This window comes from Artemia sp. Qi Xiang Cuo, chromosome 12 (assembly GCF_049724085.1).
Source record: "Artemia sp. Qi Xiang Cuo chromosome 12, ASM4972408v1, whole genome shotgun sequence".
In the NCBI taxonomy this organism is placed as follows: Eukaryota; Metazoa; Arthropoda; class Branchiopoda; order Anostraca; family Artemiidae; genus Artemia; species Artemia sp. Qi Xiang Cuo.
The window spans coordinates 45075238-45094303 of record NC_142805.1 but is presented as its reverse complement, the minus strand read 5'-3'; the positions used below and the strand labels follow the sequence as shown (position 1 = coordinate 45094303).

At 34.2% G+C, this 19066-nt stretch overlaps 1 protein-coding gene across 1 annotated transcript in view; it reads right to left on the bottom strand.

Annotated features, from left to right (window-relative positions):
• Nucleotides 1–717: 717 nt before the first annotated feature.
• Nucleotides 718–19066, bottom strand: part of LOC148946172 (regulator of G protein signaling rgs-2-like) — a 36985-nt gene continuing 18636 nt past the window's right edge. The window contains exons 3-4 of the mRNA XM_089097625.1: nt 12415–12581; nt 718–1417 (exon numbers count right to left, since the gene is read on the bottom strand). Coding sequence (XP_088953751.1) covers nt 1223–1417; nt 12415–12581 — 362 coding nt within the window. The 3' untranslated portion in view covers nt 718–1222. The remainder of the gene's footprint in view (nt 1418–12414; nt 12582–19066) is intronic.

Sequence of the window (19066 nt, the reverse complement as noted above, 5' to 3'; positions counted from 1 at the left end):
TAGGTAAAGAGAGTGTGCACAGTGAAGATGTTAAAAGCAGAATAGCCAAGGATCAACTTGTTTTTTCATAGTTGAAGAAGGCCTAGAAGGACAAGGATATAAGTCTGCGAACCAAGACTAGATTAGTGGAAGCTACAGTGATGAGAATGGTCAAGCAGAGCTCTGAAGCGGGGGCACTCCAAAAGATAGAGGAGGATTTGCTAGATATGTTCCAGAGAAATTGCCCTTAGGATTGTTTTGGGTACTGTATCTCAAACAGAATGGTGTACGAAAAATCTGGTTCAGTCCCGCCTTCTAAAGTTATAATGGGAGAAATGTTGAGAGTGTTAGGACTCGTTCTGCGGATGAAGGATGACAGATCTCCAAGATTATCCTTTTCGGTCAACCATCGAGGGCCAAACGAAAAGCAATTCTTCCCCAAATGAGGTGGGGCATGTCGAAAGAAAGATCTTAGAGAAACTGGACCTTCTTGGGAGGGTATAAAGAATGAGGCATTGAACAATTTGGGATGGAGGTGGAGCTGCGTAGCTGTGCTGATCGCTGGTGGCTTTTTGCTGCAGGGAGGTGCTAGTGATAGTAGTAGATTTAATGCTTTTGTTTTGGAAACTTCAACTCCAAAAATAGAGAAAAACGTGTATGGTCTTACAAGCTCGTTCAGCCAAAAAAAAAAAAAAAAAAAAAAAAAAAAAATCTATTGGAAAACAGCTATCGAGTACGTACAAAAGCCAGTTGCAGCAGCACTGATTGAGCTCAACGTTTCGTATTATAGCTAAGAAAGTACAAAAACAAGGTAAAAATAAAACTGTAATTAGCCCTAGAAGCATAATTTTCGTATCCAAAAATCACTAAACAAAAAATAAATGGAAATAGGTCAAAGCAGCTATACATTATTTAGCTGCCCCTTATCCTAACATTAAATCACGAAGAAAAACAATTCCACCTCCACTGATAATACACAAAAAAGCAAAAACACATCAGTAGCAAAAACATATTCGTAGTATCTCGTAGTAACAACAAAGAAACTTGTTTCATAATCAGTTGGGCACAAACGACAAGCTAGCTTATTATTTATACGGCAGCATACGTTTCATCCAATTTAACGAAAAGTTGAATCGTATTTATTCTTGTGCTAATTAGTTCAAATCGTACACAACTGTCTTCAAAATAAAAGAGATTCATTTATTGATGAATATTCTCATTGGTCCTTGCAGTTCAGGTTGCATTACGTTGTGCTTTCTTTTCGACTCCCTGTGTATGATTGAGATAATTTTTTGTACTGGTGAGAGTTTATAAACCTAGGATAGGAGTCCCGGTGCATCAACGTATATATTTGTAATTGTGCTTCATCAAAAGTGTGTTTATTCGGGTTCATCATGTTACGATTCACTACTTCACGAACACGAGAGTCGAGACTAACCTGAAAAGACAGATGCGTTATTTTAAGGACAAATACGTAATTTTCACGATGAATGCTTCGTGTGAGTGTGGTTACTGTGAATTTCCTAAATGTGGTTAAGTTCGACATTCACCGATGAATGTCCAAAATTCCTTTTTCTCTGCTTGGATTCAATTAGCTTTGCGAATCAGCTTTTTCAGTCTTGTGCAAGTTTTGATGGTAAAAGTTAAAGTTAGGTTAGGTTGGGTTAGGTTAAATTAGGTTATATATTTCAGAAGTGGGTTAAAAATCTAACCTAACCTGTCACCATTAAACCTTGCATAAAACTGAAAAAGTTGACTGGCAACGCTGACTAAATTCAAGGAAAAAAGAAGGTATTTCGGACATTCACAGGCGAATGTGGACATTATAGCATTTAAAATTATATCACATAAAAATAACAGCAGTGTGAACCTTGTGTCAAAGAATATAAAAGTAGTGTATAAACAACATACTCAAAACAATAGAGATAAGAAAAAAAAAGTCACAATTCAATAGGACAAAATAAACCAAATGAAATAAACAAAATGGTCAAGGAAGATTTCAATGCGCATCTAGATGATATTCATAAATACTCTTATCGCAGGCAGAATCCTGAATTACAACGATCCACCATGCTTTGTAGTTAGATTAAAATAATGGAAATTATTTTTGCATATCAATTCAGAAAAAAAATTGGTCATAGTGTTGTTATTCATCTTGGAGAACTGACAAAAATAAAAATTAATGATTACTCTTTGGTTTTGCAAATGAAAGGGGGATATTACTGCAAGCTAACTCAGCAAATACAATACCACATATAGTCACATTGAACCAGGAAAACTATGGCATGAATAATGTGACAATTGACAAAACCTACGCCAAAAGCACTCAAAATACTTTACTTCTTGTATATTAAATTAAACAGAAAAACGAGTTTTTTTTTTAAATGAAAGTAAGGAGCGACATTAAAACTTGAAACGAAGATAAATTATTCCGTATATGAAAGGGGCTGTCCCCTCCTCAACGTTTCGCTCTTTACGCTGAAGTTTTTTTTTATTGTTTTAAAAAATAAAGTTGTGAGACAGAGTTAAACTTTAGCGTAAAGAGCGAAGAGTTTTCATTCAGCACTCGTCTGATGAACATCGGCTCGGGGAGCGTTGCTTGCAAGTGAAATACGAAATAGAATTTAGACTCTTGTGATAATAACTCTGAACTGTTATTTATATTTAATTATTGATCATGGTTTGGATTACCGAAGCAGGAATACGTAAGCATTGTGTATAGGTCTTGAAATTTAAATCTGTAATAGGGTATTTTTATTGATATATTTTTCATACAGATAACCTTGAAACCAGATATTTAACTATGCAATTGGTATTTAATCTGACGTTTCGGAAATAAGTATGAATCATTTCTCTGAATGAAAATCTGTTTTCATTCAGCGTTGATTGCAGGTGAAATACGAAATAGAATTTAGACTCTTGTGATAATATCTCTGGACTGTTATTTATACATGATTATTGATCGTGATTTGGATTACTGAAGCAGGTATACGTAAGCAGTGTGTGGGAGGATTGAAATTTTTGAAAAATGAGTAACTCAAACGGAGCGACTATAGCTTTAACTGAGGCTATGCCCGAGGGTACAGCCAGTGCTCAGTTTTACGGGAAATTAATTTCAAGCTAGATCTGATACCACGATTAATTGAGGCTACTGAAAAGACTTTGCCGGACGTTTTAGTGAAGGTTACATCAGTTGAAAGCCAGTTTTCTTCTTTGAACAAAAAACTATCTGAAAATGTCAAACCTTGTGAAGATATGAAAGGAGAACTTGAGATGCTTCGGAAGAGCTTACGAGCAGCTACCATGCGGGCTGACGCATTTGATGAAGAAATGAGAAGATGTAATGTTGTCCTATATAACTTCGAACCTATTAATCCTGCTATATATACGCTGAAGCAAGAAATAGTTATGGTTCTTAGTAAGTGTATACCGGACTTACATCTGAACCGTTGTGACGTCAAAGACGTGTTCAGAATGTTTGCGGAACCAGTCTTACTAAAGATGAACTCTGTTGAAATTTGCGGGATAATTCTTAAGTCTAATCCCCTTTTGAAGAGGAATGGGTTGTCAGCTGCCCCTGATTATAGTGCCAGGCAAAGGGAAGCCCGTAAAAACCTTAAACCGGTCTTAGAGTACGCTTTGTCGAAACACCACCAAGCTAGGCTTAGGGGTGAAAAATTATACATCGACGGCAGAGTGTTTGTTTATGACTTTCCTTCGGAATGTGTTAAGGAAGTAACCACCAGCTCCAGTGAAGGGAACAAACAGGGGCCTCCTCGAAACGGGTTAGCGGAAACAAGAGAAGTCGAACTAGCTAAAGAACCGGCTAGCGAAAAAACAAACATTTCCGTCGCTGGCAGAGTGTTGTCTGAAAGCTCTGAGAGTGATAGTCAAGCCGAGAGTGATATCGAGACGGTGATTGAATTTAATATACGTGATCCGAAACCGAATTTCTCGAAAGGGGCTCCGCGTCCTGTCCGGAATTCTCCAATAGCTGCGAAAAATACTGAAAAGCGAAAAGCCTGGGAGGTCATAAGCCCGGATGATCAAAATCGTATTGATGCCCGTAATGTTGCAAGAAAGGACTCTAGATCTGGCGGCGGAAGAGCTAACTACAGAGGTCAGTCGAGGAGCACCAGAGCTGCGTCATCAAAAGATTATTATTATAGACTTTCATACGTACCTGATGAGCCATAAACGCCCTTTGTTCTGCCGACACATGACCAGCTTGTTCTAAGTGAATAGGGACAGTGTGGCCATGTTCACCCTATGCGATTAATCATATGGAATGTCCAGGGTGTGAGAAATAAGGTTGAACAAGCACTGAAGGACCTAGGGGGTGTTGATATTATTGCTCTTGTGGGGTCATGGCATAGTGACGATACAGTGCCTTATTTTGAGGGATACTGGGTAGAAAATGTGGCGCGTAAACCAGCAAAGAATGTGAGATATTATGGAGGTATTTTGTTGTTAATTAAGCAAGGTCGTTTCCGTAAACATTCTCGAATTTCTAGTGTATCGGAGAATATTACATGGGTTCGGATTCATCTTGTTAGTGGTGAAAGTTTGATTTTTGGTGCCGTGTATATTGCCCCCCAGAATAGTTCGTATGCAGTAGAAATGACACGGGATTTATTAGAGGAGGAGCTTAGGCAATTGTGATCACGTTTTGATAAAGATTATTTTTTGGTGGTGAGGGACTTTAATGCTTATACGGGAATATACAAGGAGATTAATCAAGTTTCATTTGCTGATACGCCTGACCTGATACTTGATATTTATAAGACATCTCGAAGGAGCAAAGATATTGAAAGAAGGGTTTATTATTGGGGTAAAAGGCTTCTGGAGCTGTGTTCAGACAATGCATTAGTGATTGGAAATGGAAGATTTGGGAAGGATGGGGAGGAGGGTGAGTTTACTTGTCTGTCGGGGACAAACCCTAGGGTAACTGATTATGTTTTGGTTGGTATTGAACTCGTGGCCCTGACAGTTGATGTTGAGGTTCTTAGGCTCTGACCACTTACCAGTTGAGATTAAGCTTTGCCTTGGAAGAGGAGTTCCAAGGAATAAAAAAGGTGATAATCCTTCTAGGATGGTTACAAAGGATCTTTGTTTTTCAGGGAAGTTTTTAAAGAGTGAATGGAGTAAAGAGGAGCTGGAGTTGATGAAAGAGGAGTTTTTGAGGCCTGAAATAATTGAGAAAGTTGAGAGTCTGCATGATGAAACAAGAGACATAGATGAAATTTTGGAAGATTTGGGTTTTGTGATTTATGAGTGTGCTCGTGTGTCAGAGAAACCAAATATGAAAAGGAAAAATAGTTTGTTTGATGAATAATGTAATTCCTTTAAAAAGAAGTTGGAGGATTTATTAAATCTGTTATATGCTTGCTCTGTAGAGTAAGACAGACATATCTTATTTTTACGATTTATGGAGAGGAGAAGAGAATACAATAGACTAAAACAGAGGAAACAACGAGAGAAAATTAAAGATGAACAATAAGATATAGAAGGCTTAAATGGTAAGGGGATACAAAGCAATTTCGGTCAGGAATAAAGCAGGAGTATGGACAAGGAAAAGACCAATTACAAATCCCCGAAGGTGAAACTTGGCCTAGTTTTCTTGAGAGTATAGATGAAGATTCTAGTGGCCTTGATAGTGAAGAATCAAAGGTTGCTCCGCAGTTTCCGATGAAAGAAAAAGATTATGAGTTAGTGAAAGAGGTAACATCAGATCAAGTTAGGAAAGTAGTTAAGAAGATGAAGGGAGGGTCAGGGCCAGGAATAGATGGTATACCAGCAGTTTTGTTAAAGAGGTTTCTTGATGTTTTTTTGCTAGTTTTAGTGAATATTTTTAATAGAATTATAAGTAGTGGTTAATGGCCTGCCCTATGGAAAGTATCGATTATGGTACCTCTATTTAATATATATATATATATATATATATATATATATATATATATATATATATATATATATATATATATATATATATATATATATATATATATATATATATATATATATATATATATATATATATATATATATATATATATATATATATATATATATATATATATATATATTTATCGTCAATGAGAGTTTAAAAAAGCATTTGGTAGTAAGCTGAAGCTTGAATCCCTAGACCAAGACAACCACCACCAAGAAACATTTTCACGGCGTTTAACATAGATTTTATCGTTCAAGACAAAAAAACAAAAACAATGCTAAAGTTTAGTTTAAAAAATTCTTGACTTTTTGTATAGCATGTTTATTTAAATATTTACTTGCATAATTTATAAATGATTTAATTTGTTATTTTCCTTGTATATTGTTGTTGTTTTGTTACTGAGTTTGTCTAATTTGTAGGGCTGTCAAATTTGATCAAAAATTTTTTATCAATGTTCATTTGCCCCTTGAAAAGTTTAATTCCACGTCCAACATAGTTTCAGAATAAATAACTACAAGATAGTGAACAGTGATGGTACTTTAGATGGTATGAAAATATAAGAGAAATATTATAGAATCGTCAAAAGTTTCTATCCTTTTTAATGATTAAATAAAAAAAAGTTTTTTTTAACTGAGAGTAAGGAACGACGTTAAAACTTAAAACGAACAGAAATTATTCTGTATATGAAAGGGGCTGTCCCCTCCTCAATGCCTCGCTCTTTACGGTAAAGTTTTTATTGTTTAAAAAAATAGAGTTGTGAGAAAGTCAAACTTTAGTGTAAAGAGCGAGGTGTTGAGGAGGGGATAGCCCCTTTCATATACGGAATAGTTTCTGTTCGTTTTAAGTTTTAATGTCGTTCCTTACTTTCAGTTAAAACAACTTTTTTTTTATTTAATTTTTGAACGTTTTGAATTAATGCAGGTTTTGATTTTGGCTCACCGTACATGAATAATTAAAACAAAATTTGCATATTAATTTTACTTTTATTTGGTTAAATGGCTTTCTCGAAACTTGTTTAATTTTATTTACAAACGTTTTTCTTAGTAATAAATAGCCTATACGTAACTTACGAATTAACTTACGTGACAAAATTCTATATTCATATATTTTTAATACGTATATTATGGGGTTCACCCCCTAGTCAATACCTCGCTCTTTAAGCTAAAGTTCGAATTTTGTTCCAATTCTTTAAAAATGACCCCTTAATCAGAAAGGCCGTTATTTAGAATGAATAGCTCTTATGAAAGTACAAAAAAATATTTGACTTAAAGAGCGAGGTATTGACTAGGGGGTGAACCCAAGCATATACGTAATAATTTCTGTCCTTTTAAGTTTTGATGTTACTCCTTACTTTCAGTTGAAAAACTTGTTTTTTTATATTTAATTTCTGATTTTTTTAAATAATGCTGGGAAATCCGGCGCCCCGTTCATAGCAATGTCCTTTCCCCCATGAAAACTTCATTCATGGAAAGATCCTCCTATATAACCTCCGACACATCCCCCCCCCCTACCAGATAAAATCCCCCCTGAAAACGTATGTATACTTCCCCATAACCAATACTGTATGTTAACATTAGGTAAAGTTCATAACTTTCAGCCCTCCCCCCGGGACTTCGGGGGATTAAGTCATCCTAAAAGACATTCATATTTTCGACCATGCTGAACAAAATGGCTATCTCAAAATTTTTATCGGCTGACTTTGGGAAAAAAATGAGCGTGGCCTAGTTTCCCTCCATTTTTTGGTCACTTAAAAAGGGCACTAGAACTTTTCATTTCCGTTCCAATGAGCCCTCCCACGATATTCTAGGACCACTGGGTCGATGCAATCACCCCTGGGAAAACAAAAAACAAAACAAAAAAACAAATACACGTGCATCCGTGATCTTTCTTCTGGGAAAAAATGCAAAATTTCACATTTTTGTAGATATAAGCTTCAAACCTCTACAGTAGTGTTCTCTGAAACACTGAATATGATGGTGTGATTTTCATTAAGGTTCTATAACTTTTAGGGGGTCTTTCCCCCTTTTTTTGAAAATCAGCCAAATTTTCTCAGAAGCTTAACTTTTGATGGGTCGGACTAAACTTGATGAAACTTATATATTTGAAATCAGCATTAAAATTTGATTCTTTTGATGTATCTATTGGCATAAAAATCCTGTTTTCTAGAGTTTTGGTTACCATTGAGCCAGGTCGCCCCTTACTTAAAGTTCGTTAACCACGAAGAGTTTCATTAATATTGCTTTATTTTTCAACAACTGATCCTTAAGCTCAGGAAGACTAATTTTGGGCCAATTACTTTTAAATCACTCAAAGCAATAGAAATAAACGAGAAATGGTTGTTTAAAAAACTGAAGCTTCACGGTATCTTGCGCACAACCAGAATTAAAAGGAGAACCAGTTTGTGCTGCTTTGTTTTGTCGTTCTGGCTACAAAATCTGTCATTTCCTAATTAAAGATCAGCTTTACAATTAAAAACTCTAATTCTTGGGTTTCTGACAGCCTTGGACAGAGAAATGGCAAATATTTAAAAGTAATTGTTATTTACATTGTCAAGGACCTCTCTGACGACATTGATTTTAGCATATTTGAAATCAGTGGGTTTGGTACGTCTAGAAAACACTTTCAGATTTTTCAACAGAGAATTTGAATATATGGCCTATATATATATATATATATATATATATATATATATATATATATATATATATATATATATATATATATATATATATATATATATATATATATATATATATATATATATATATATATATATATATATATATATATATATATATATATATATATATATCGGCCTTCTAGTAAAAAGACCAATGCCTTAGTCACACCATCAGTCACATCTAGTCACATCTAACGATAAAAATGATTCGTTTTTTTTTCTTATTCTGACGTCACTCTTGACGTGAAGCGATGAAGTAGAATGTTCAGATACTGGTTTGAAAACCTTGTGCCAACACTAAGTGTCCATATATTCTAGTTCCAAAAAACTGTACGTTAGCTCTTGAATCTGATTGGCCAATGAAAAACTTAGGCTGGAAAATTTAACGATGTTTAAACTCAGGAAATTTTAAATGGTGTACATGACTTGGGCAGTCTTAAATGATTTTGATTTTTTGACAAGTGGGACTACAATGTAGCCCAGGCATAATAAAGGAGAGGATCGCATGTCCATTCTATAGTTATCTTATGCATGTATATATACGAATACACAGGTAAAACGTGTTCTTTGTAATTTGTTTACAGGCATCCCAAGATGTAAGTTCCTTTTGACCCGTCTAACACTTAACACGGGGCTTTACCTTTAGGTGTCGACATGCATTATTCAGGTTTGAAGAGTATCACCCTGACAACAATTATAAAACATTATTTCGGCATAGTTAGTTTTCAATTCTTAGAAATGTCATGTAGCAACTAAAAAGACCAAATGTTAATCTCAACGTCATCAAAAGATCACAGAATAGGCCAAAATTCAGATATAATTAAAAGTAAATAGAATTCAGGGATATATGTAAACTTTTGTTCTTTATTTTTGGGGATATGATGCTGAGTGGATAAAGGGTGACAGGAAGTGGAAAAGCAAACTATTTCGGAAAGTAAAAGTTTTATTCTGTAGGGGGTGTTTTTCTAATCCAACTAAAATAATTGTTAAAGTGCAGCTTTGGAATAGCGACCACCGAAATCCCTTGTCAAAAGCAAATACTTTATAATAGTAGACTTTGAACTGTGATAAAATTCCCCTGAGAATCCAGTTATCTAAAGCTTCATTTCCAGGCCAAGCTCAGGGGCAACCAGTATGGATTGAGGGTGTGAAGTGAAACAAGAATTTTCAAATAAGGTTTTAGAGCCGAAACACAGTGTTGAATTAAAACTGTGTTAGCTGAAGACGCTTCTAGGGCTGGGAATAGAGTGGATATTTTTAAAATTGCATGATAAGATGAAGTACTCTACAATTACAGAATTTTTTTATGTTAAAAGAATGAAAGGCCGGGAATATAGTTTATACACCATCATCCAGCAATTGGAATTGAAACAGGAAATGTATAGATATTAGTAGTGTGTGATCCTTCACATTTTCTTAAATTTTTACTTCAATAATATTCATTCAGCAATTAATTTTCAACTTTATAGTTTAGATTGTCTCTGAACGCCAAGAATTTGTGGAGCATCGAGTTTGAACTCGATATTTCAGTGGGTTCCAGATTCAATAAACCCGAGTTGAATAAAAGAGCGAACACGGTGGCTGAAAACGATTTGTAACAGATTCGTGTTGAACCCCGAGTTCTGAAACTGCATAATTTGGAGCTGGGTGTCAACCCGTGTTAGAACCCAGTACCTGAAAACGAGGCTTAAATTTCCCATTGGCAGAATGAATACGATTGGTCGAATGGACATTCTGCCTTCAAAGAGAAGACACGTGGAGGTAACTTTAAACAGCCATTTGGGCACTTTTTTGAGTTGATTGCGCACTGAATTTTTCAAGCTGGCGCATTGCGCTGATTTTGCGCATGTTAAAAAATTCGGCGCAAAGTGGGACATTTTGCCTTCACAATAACAATGATAAAGCTAAAAATTTCAGAGTCTATTGTTTACTGACAACTTCTACTGACAGATTCAGGAATCTCTCTATAAAGACAGGTGGAATTTTCAGAACCCCGTAGGGATACTCATATCGCATTCCAGGCTCCATGACGACCTAAATCTCAAATATTAAAGCGGGCATTATCCTTAGCGTGAAAATCATAATGGGAAGGTGGTCAAATTTCGATATAAAAAAAAAATACAGAAAAGAGTGGGAAAAGCTGACTTTTGTTCGACATAGCTCAATTTCAATTCAATTTTTTATTCAAGAAAAACATAACACAGACATCAAGCAGCTCTTTCAGCTCAAGCAGCCCAAGCAGCTCTTTCTCTTTTAAGCTTACCTATCAGCAACCCCTTCGTCAAGAGAGTGTTTTCTGTTATGAATCTTGTCAAGTACAAAATTCGAAACAGGATGCACCTTAAAATGCTTAACTCTAGATTGACCATCCGACTTAGGCTAAATTTCCAGGGAAAGTGCTGCATGGACTTTGATTCTACACCCGCTATGCTGAATAGATTTACCGTTGGCGCGTGTGACATAAAAAAACCTTCCAATGGCAATGAAAATGAAACTCTTGAGGAAATTTTGGGCGATATAGAAGGAGGTTTTGCTGTTTAACTTTGAAGATGATCTTGAATACTAGTCAAAGATAAATACAATATATGATTAAAATGTTACGAGACTAATTCGAAGTTCATTAAAAGGAAAACACAAATAAAATAACAATCGGAACTGTTGAAGGACCTTGCCAAGTACAATTTTGTCTCATAGTATATTTCTTTGGCTTCTATTTCATGACAAAATCTCAGAACGTTGTCCTTAGCCTGCAATTTTATAGATAGTTGCATTAATTACGGCCGGTCTAATTTCTTATCTTTGACATGGTCGTTCTTGTCGTTCTAATTTATATTTTTAAAGCTACGAAACATTTTTTTCTCATAACTAAGTTTGATAATAATCCTATCTATTATTTATCTTTATCAAATGCGCCTTTAACTTCCACATTTTTGTATAACTTATCTATATTGCATGACCAGTATACTGAGTACCTATTTCTTTTTTTAGTTCTTTAATCATAATTCCTATTGTTGATAGGGAATAATTCAGCATATTAGCCAAAAGTAATGTAAATTACCCCTTTAGATATTGGCAAGTATTTTTTTTTTCTTAGATCATCTTTAATTCCCTTTTTTTTTTAATTCTCTGACATACCAGAGAACTAAGGAAAATATGTTTCTCGTCAACCCAAAGACTTAGAACAGAAAATTTTGACCACAAAAGTGCATGTAATCAGTCAAAAATGCTTCACTGTTTCAGATTTCGGAATATTGTGCCAAAATCTGTCAATGAAGACTGAATCCTACCAATTTTGAGTTCTAGTATTCTGAAAAGCAAAATTCACACTTTCTGGTAACATTGTCTCTGATTTTTTTTTTTTTTTTTTTTTTTTTTTTTGCACTCATCCCTGCAAGATCTAATTTATCCTCAATTTCGAACACCACCCAAAAAATATATAGCAAAAATGCGCCAAAGGTGAATTTTCACTTCCCTTGGTGCGCATTCTCAAGTCAGGCACCTGGTATCACTGGGCGTCTATAGGATTATGAGTAGACTAGTCACTCTACGATTTAGATGGAGCAAAGTGCAACACAGATGTATTTTGCACTAAAAAGATCAGAAAATTCTGGAAAATAACATACCGTACTAGTTAGAAGGCTTTTATTTAGAACTTTTGAGTTTTAGAACAAAGCCTAAGTCTTTTCGAAACCGTCAAAATTCTGAAATGGGCGGCGTTTGTAGGCTGTCAGGCTGAGAATAATAGACGTATTTAAAGTAACTATGAGGTGATTTTTTGGCATCTCAAGATCGAAATTCTTCTTACCTCTTTCGGCGAAAGTATCGATATATAATCTTCATATATTATTCTAGCCTTTTCTTCCACCTTTTCAGGGTTTATTTCTTTTTTTAGATCTTCACAGGCAAGCCAAAATAGAATGTTTTCCTCACTATATTCACATTTTAGAAATTCTCGAAAAACATTACGACCATCTGAAAAAGGAAGAAAATTTAACATTTATATTTTTATATGAACTTGTTAAACTATCACAACCAAGAAAGTAGGGTACCAAAAGAAGCTTTTCTCATTTCAAGCCTAAGTAAAGACTTCATTTTGCGTGCTCTGGTCTAAGTTACGTCCTTGGTCTGAGCGGACACTGATCCCCCCCCCCACCGCAGGCCCGTCTCGTGTGAGAGAGAGGTTATATTTGGAAAATGTTCCAATATTGCATGTTGATATATCAAACACAAGGAAAAATTTATTGTTGCGATTGCAGAACCAAGTTCATTGTTGCGATTTCGATGATACTTAGCTTTAAAGTCCTTCAGATTGTCTCCTACAGGGTCTACTGGAGTACTTTCTTTACTACGAAACATGCAAATATTCCAGTATTTATATTAAATATTGAAGCTAGAAATCTTTCTTGATAATAGAGATAACTGATATCACCGTTTCATGGTCATGGACTGAAATCATAGGCAGCGCGCTAGCGCTGCCTAAGTAAAGAACGACGTGGCCACAATGTGTGTTTTTTTTTTTCTTCGACAGGCACTTCGTATCGAAGTAGTTGTTCTACAAACTTCAAAAAGGGCTCATTCGATTGGAAATTGGGGTGGCTAGTGCCCTTTTTAATAGTCGAAAGTGATTGGAGGGCAACAAGTCCCCCCCCCCCCCCCAACGCTCATCATTCCCCCAAATACATCCAATCAAAATTTCGAGATAGCTATTTTGTTCAGCGTAGTTGATTTCCTAATAGAAAATATCTTTTTGAGGAGGACACTCCCCCAAAACCCTCGGGGAAAAGGTTTTGAGTCATGCCCTGATGGCATATAAGAACAATGTGATCAAAATGTACCATTTTTTTACTTTAGAGCAGGGCACTTCATATGGAAGAGGTCGTCGTAGAGACTACAAATGGGCTCATTCGATTGAAAATCGAGAGTTCTAGGGCCCTTTTTAATAGTCGAAAGTGAATGGAGGGCAACTAGCCCCCCCCCCCCTACGCTCATCATTCCCCAAAACACATCCAATCAAAATTTTTTGAAAGCCATTTTGTTCAGCAAAGTTGATTTCCAGATAGAAAATGTATTTTTGAGGAGGACACTCCCCCAAAACCCTCAGGGCAAGGGTTTTAAGTTATGCCCTGGGGCATATAAGGTTTTTATAGAAGGAGTTGTCGTAGAAACTTCAAAACAGGCTCATCCGATTCAAAATTCGAAGGGCCAGTACCCTTTTTAATAGTCGAAAGTGATTGGAAGGCAATTAGCCCCCCCCCCCCACGCCCCTCATTCCCCAAAACACATCCAATAAAAATGTTGAGATAGCCGTTTTGTTCAGCGTAGTTGATTTCCTGATAGAAAATATGTTTTTGAGAAGGACACTCCCCCACAACCCTCAGGGCAAGGGTTTTAAGTTATGTCCGGGGGGCATATAATTAGGAAAGACCTATCGACTCGTGACGGGCACCACTGCTGCCATCTACAATTGAGTCTAACGCTGACAGGTTATAATTTATTCGAGGATTATTGATCGAGTCTAATGGGGTCAATGCCCCCCTTTCCAAGGTCGATTTATTTGTTTTTTCTAGGTGTAATGACTCCGGGGGGAAGTTTGCACATGCATATTAACGGGAAGAGATTTATTGATCGACGCGAAGGGGAAGTGGATTTCTGAGAAATTGATTACATACTCGGTGGGGGAATGTATTGATCGAGTCTAACGGGAACAGGATCAAGTGTCTTTTTCTAAGTCAATCAGAGAGTCGGAAATATTAGCGGGATAGGATTCCAGAGTATATAAGGAAATGCTTTTTGCTATAGTTTTTATAAGTGTGTGAATAGAATTCACTAAGTTTATAGTTAGCAGTGTGATAACATCTGTGAACAAGTTGAGTTAGAAATAACCTTTTATTGCAACTGTTCTAGTTGTAAAGGACAGTTTCATGATTTTGAACATTCTCATGAACCTACTGCATGTTTAGACAGCATAGAGGCAGAGATAGATAAGAAGAATCTGGAGGAAATGAGAAGAAAAATCAAACATGATACGGAGAGAAATTTATTCCGATTGCAAGTAAGCTCACATAAAACAAGGTTTTATATGACAGAAAAGGAAGATCAAAAGAAGAGACTGGGAAAAGAGGGCTTTCTCTATAGAGATATCTCAAAATATAGTTTTAAAGACAGCAGTGAAAACCCAAAGAAAAATGTGTATAGTGCAAGATATAATACTGAATATTATGATGAATATATTTTAAGAGAAGAGAAAAAGTGGACCATTAAGAGAGAACTTAAGAGTTTATTCTATGGAATGGATTTTAAACAACGAAAACCTTGGTGGAAAAACGTTCTCATATAGCATGTAACGATACATCTAATTATTATTCTGCATAATGAGTTTTATGTTGTAATCATGCAATAAATTTGTTTAGACTATATTTATTTTCTCCTACTAGATATGTATAGAATATAAACACCAACAGAGACTTCTGTACATGAATAGTTCAGTTTGGTTAGATCATCCTAATAGAGTAGTATCAGTCCACAGTCACGTTTTCTATCAAAGATAAAAAATAAATCATTCTTCTAATAATTTACTCATTTGAAAAATCAAAATTTACAACGGTTTTTACATATACAATGTCTGGTTCAATTATCTTAACATCACTATCTTTGTCCTCTAATATCGCTATATTACACAGAGGGGGTGGTATACATTCAATCTCAACCCCGTCTTCATCACTTACCGTTATATCGATCAAAGGGGGCATCTCCTGAAATAAATCTTCACGTACTCTTATAGTTAAACTAGCAGGCAACCGCTCATCGTCTTCAATTCACATTCGACCCGAAGACCCCCTCCTCACTAAATCATCAGATGTGTATGATAGTCCTAAAGACGTATAATGAACATCCATTACATCATCATCAGTACCATCAATGCTTTTATCACACAAAAGATGCTTCTCCTCAACTATGAGCTCCCACTCGCTCCATACATCCTAAAAAGATTGAGAACACTATGATCAAAAGCTCTGTCGAAAGGTATAATCTTCATGTATATACTGAGGGGTGTTCTATAAATGTAATAAACAGGGTTACTTGTTATTTTTCATTATATCTATAATTTTGTAGGTCTAAAATTCATCAATTAGCTAGACAACTTAGAACTTATAGTTTCTATTCGATTGAGCAATCCCCCGATATTCTACGACCATTAGCTGGATCTGTTATCTCGTGAGAAAAATCTAACTATTAAACACGCACCCATGATCTTTCTTCTGGCAAAAAATGCAAAATTCCACATTTTTGTAGAAAGGAGCTTGAAACCTCTACAGTAGGCTTCTCTGATACGTTGAATATGATAGTGTGATTTTCATTAAGGCTCTTTAACTTTTAGGGGGTCTTTCCCCCGTTTTTCGAAAATCAGCCAAATTTTCTCAGATGCCTAACTTTTGATGGGTAGGACTAAACTTGATGAAACTTATATATTTGCAATCAACATTAAAAGTTCATTCTTTTTATGTTCCGTAAACATTGAATACAAATAACTTACTGTTATGTTAAACTCGGGTATGCGTAAAAACATTATAGAAAAAGTATTTCTCTGGTGCAGAATTAAAGCTTTGTTTTGAAAAAACCAAGATCTGAATCGAAAATAAGCCATTTCTACAAACACTGAATTAATGTTTCACTTCGTGACCGCGAACTATAGTTTTGTAAGAAACTTATACAAAATGTATTTTTCTAGTTTAAATGTAAGTCTTTGGTGGAGAAAAACTTAATTTTGGATCGAAAATAAGCCATTTCCATAAAAATTGAACCAATAACTTTCTTTGACCGTAAACTCTAGTTTTTGTAAGACAATTATAGAAAATATGTTTCTCTGGTTAAAATGTTAATCTTTGGTTATAAAAAACCAAGCTTTGATCGAAAATAAGCAATTTCTATAAACATTGAACAAATATACCTTTCTTTGACCATAAACTCTAGTTTTTGTAAGAAAATTATAGAAGATACATTTCCCTGGTTTAAATATGAATTTTTGATTAGAAAAAACATAGTTCTGGGTCGAAAATAAGACATTTCCGTAAAATTTGAACTAATATACCACTCGTTGATCGCGAACTCTAGTTTTTGTAAGAAAATTATAGCAAATATATTTTCCTGGTTCAAATGTGAATCTTTGGTTAGAAAAAAACTGGTTTGGGAGCGAAAAAAAGATATGTCCGTAAACTTTGAACTAATCTACCTCACTGTGACCTTTAACTCTATATTTTGTAAGTAAAATATAGAAAATATATGTTTTTGGCTTAGATGTGAGCTTTTGGTAAGGTAAAAACTTGGTTTGACTCAAAAATTAGCATATTTCGTAATATTTAAAGTAATGAGTCTATTTTGATGACTGTGGAATCTATTTGTTGTAAGAACATTATACAAAATGCATTTCTCTAGTTTAATCGTATGATTTTAGTATGAAAAAACCTTGCTTTGGATTAAGATTAAGACGTTTCCGTAAAAATTGAACTAATATACCCTTTTGTGACCGTAAACTCTAGTTTTAGTAAGAAAATTATAAAAATATATTTTTCTGGTTCAAATGTGAATCTTTGGTTAGAAAAAAACCTAGCTCTGGATCGAAAATAAGACATTTCCGTAAAAATTGAACTAACATGCCTTTTTTACCACTGACTATATTAGTTATAAGAACATTATAAAAAATTCATGTTTCTAGTTTATATGTAAAAATTTCGTTAGAAAAAGCCTAGCTTTGGATCAAAAAATAAACCATTCCCGTAAAAATTAAACCAATATATCTTTTTTTTACCGTAAACTCTAGTTTTCGTAAGAAAATTATAGAAACTGTATGTCTCTGGTGAAAATGTTAATTTTTGATTGGAAAAAAACTAGTTTTGTATTAAAAAAAAGTTATTCTCACAAAATTGGAACTAATACACCTCTCTTTTATTACGAACTCTTTTTTTCGTAAAACAATTATAATAAGAATGTGTTTCTGGTTAAAATTTGAATCTTTGGTTAGAAAAAACCAAGTTTTGAATCAAAAATAAGCTATTTCTATAATCATTGAATTAATGTATCATTCTGTTACCGCGAAAACTTATATCTTCATTAAACTTATACTTAACGTAATTCTTTAGTTTACCTATTCATCTTTGAATGGAAATATACTAGGTCGGGATTAACAATAATCTATTCCTACAAAAATTGAACAAATATATTTTCTTGTGACCGCTAACTCTTGTTTTTATAAGAAAATTATAAAAGTATATGTTTCTGGTTCATATTTAAATATTTGTTTCGAAAAAACCAAGCTCTGTATAGACAATATGATAATCTTGTAAAAATTGAAAAAAAGTTTCTTTTTTGACTGCAAACGTTGTTAGTTGTACGAAAATTATACAAAGCGTGTTTTTTCAGTGCAAATGGAAATTTTTGGGTGGAAAAACGTAGCTTTTGATCAAAAATAAACAATTTCTGTAAAAACTGAAATAGTAGATATCTCTTTTACAATAAACTCTTTTATTTTTACGAACGGATTAGAAAGTGTATTTTTATGGTGTAAAATTAAATCTTTGACTAGAAAAAACATAACTCTTTGTCGAGAATAAACCATTCTCGTCATTATGGACTTAATATACTCATTTGTGATCGTTAACTCTTGTTTTTTTAATAACGTTTTAGAAAATGTAGTGCCATACTTCAAATAGGAAGCTTTGAATGGGAAAATACAAGGTTGTGATCAAAATAAGCCATTTCCGTAAACATTGACCTAATATACCACTTTGTGACCACTAACTCTAGATTTTTCGATTCCAATATAAGAATATATGTTTTTGGTTTAAATTTAAATCTTTGGTTAGAAAAAACCATGCTTTAAGAAAATGATATAAAATATATTTCCCTTGTTCAAATGTGAATCTTTGGATTAAAGAAACTAAGCTTTGGGTCGAAAATAAAACATTCCCGTAAAAATTGAACTAATACCCTTTTTGTGACCGTAAACGTTGGTTTTTGTAAAAAAATTATAGAAAATATATTTCCTTGGTTCAAAGGTGAATTTTTGGGTTGAGACATTTTATCTCTTGATCTAAAATAAACAATTCCCGTACAAATTGAAATAATAGATACTCTTTTGACCTTAAACTCTGTTATTTTTAAGAAACTTATATAAAATACTCTTTTCTGGTTTAAATTTGCATCTTTGATTATATAAAAAATTACTTTTGATTGAAAACAAGACAATTCCGTCAAAATTGAATTAATTTACTTTTCTTTGACCGTAAACTCTTCCATAAAAATTGAACTAATATACCTTTCTTTGACCGTAAACTCTAATTTTTTTAAGAAAATAAAAAAGAATATATTCATCTGGTTCAAATGTTAATCTTTGGTTAGAAAAAACGAAGCTCTGGATTGAAAAATAAGCAATTTCCGTAAAAATTGAACTAAACTATCTT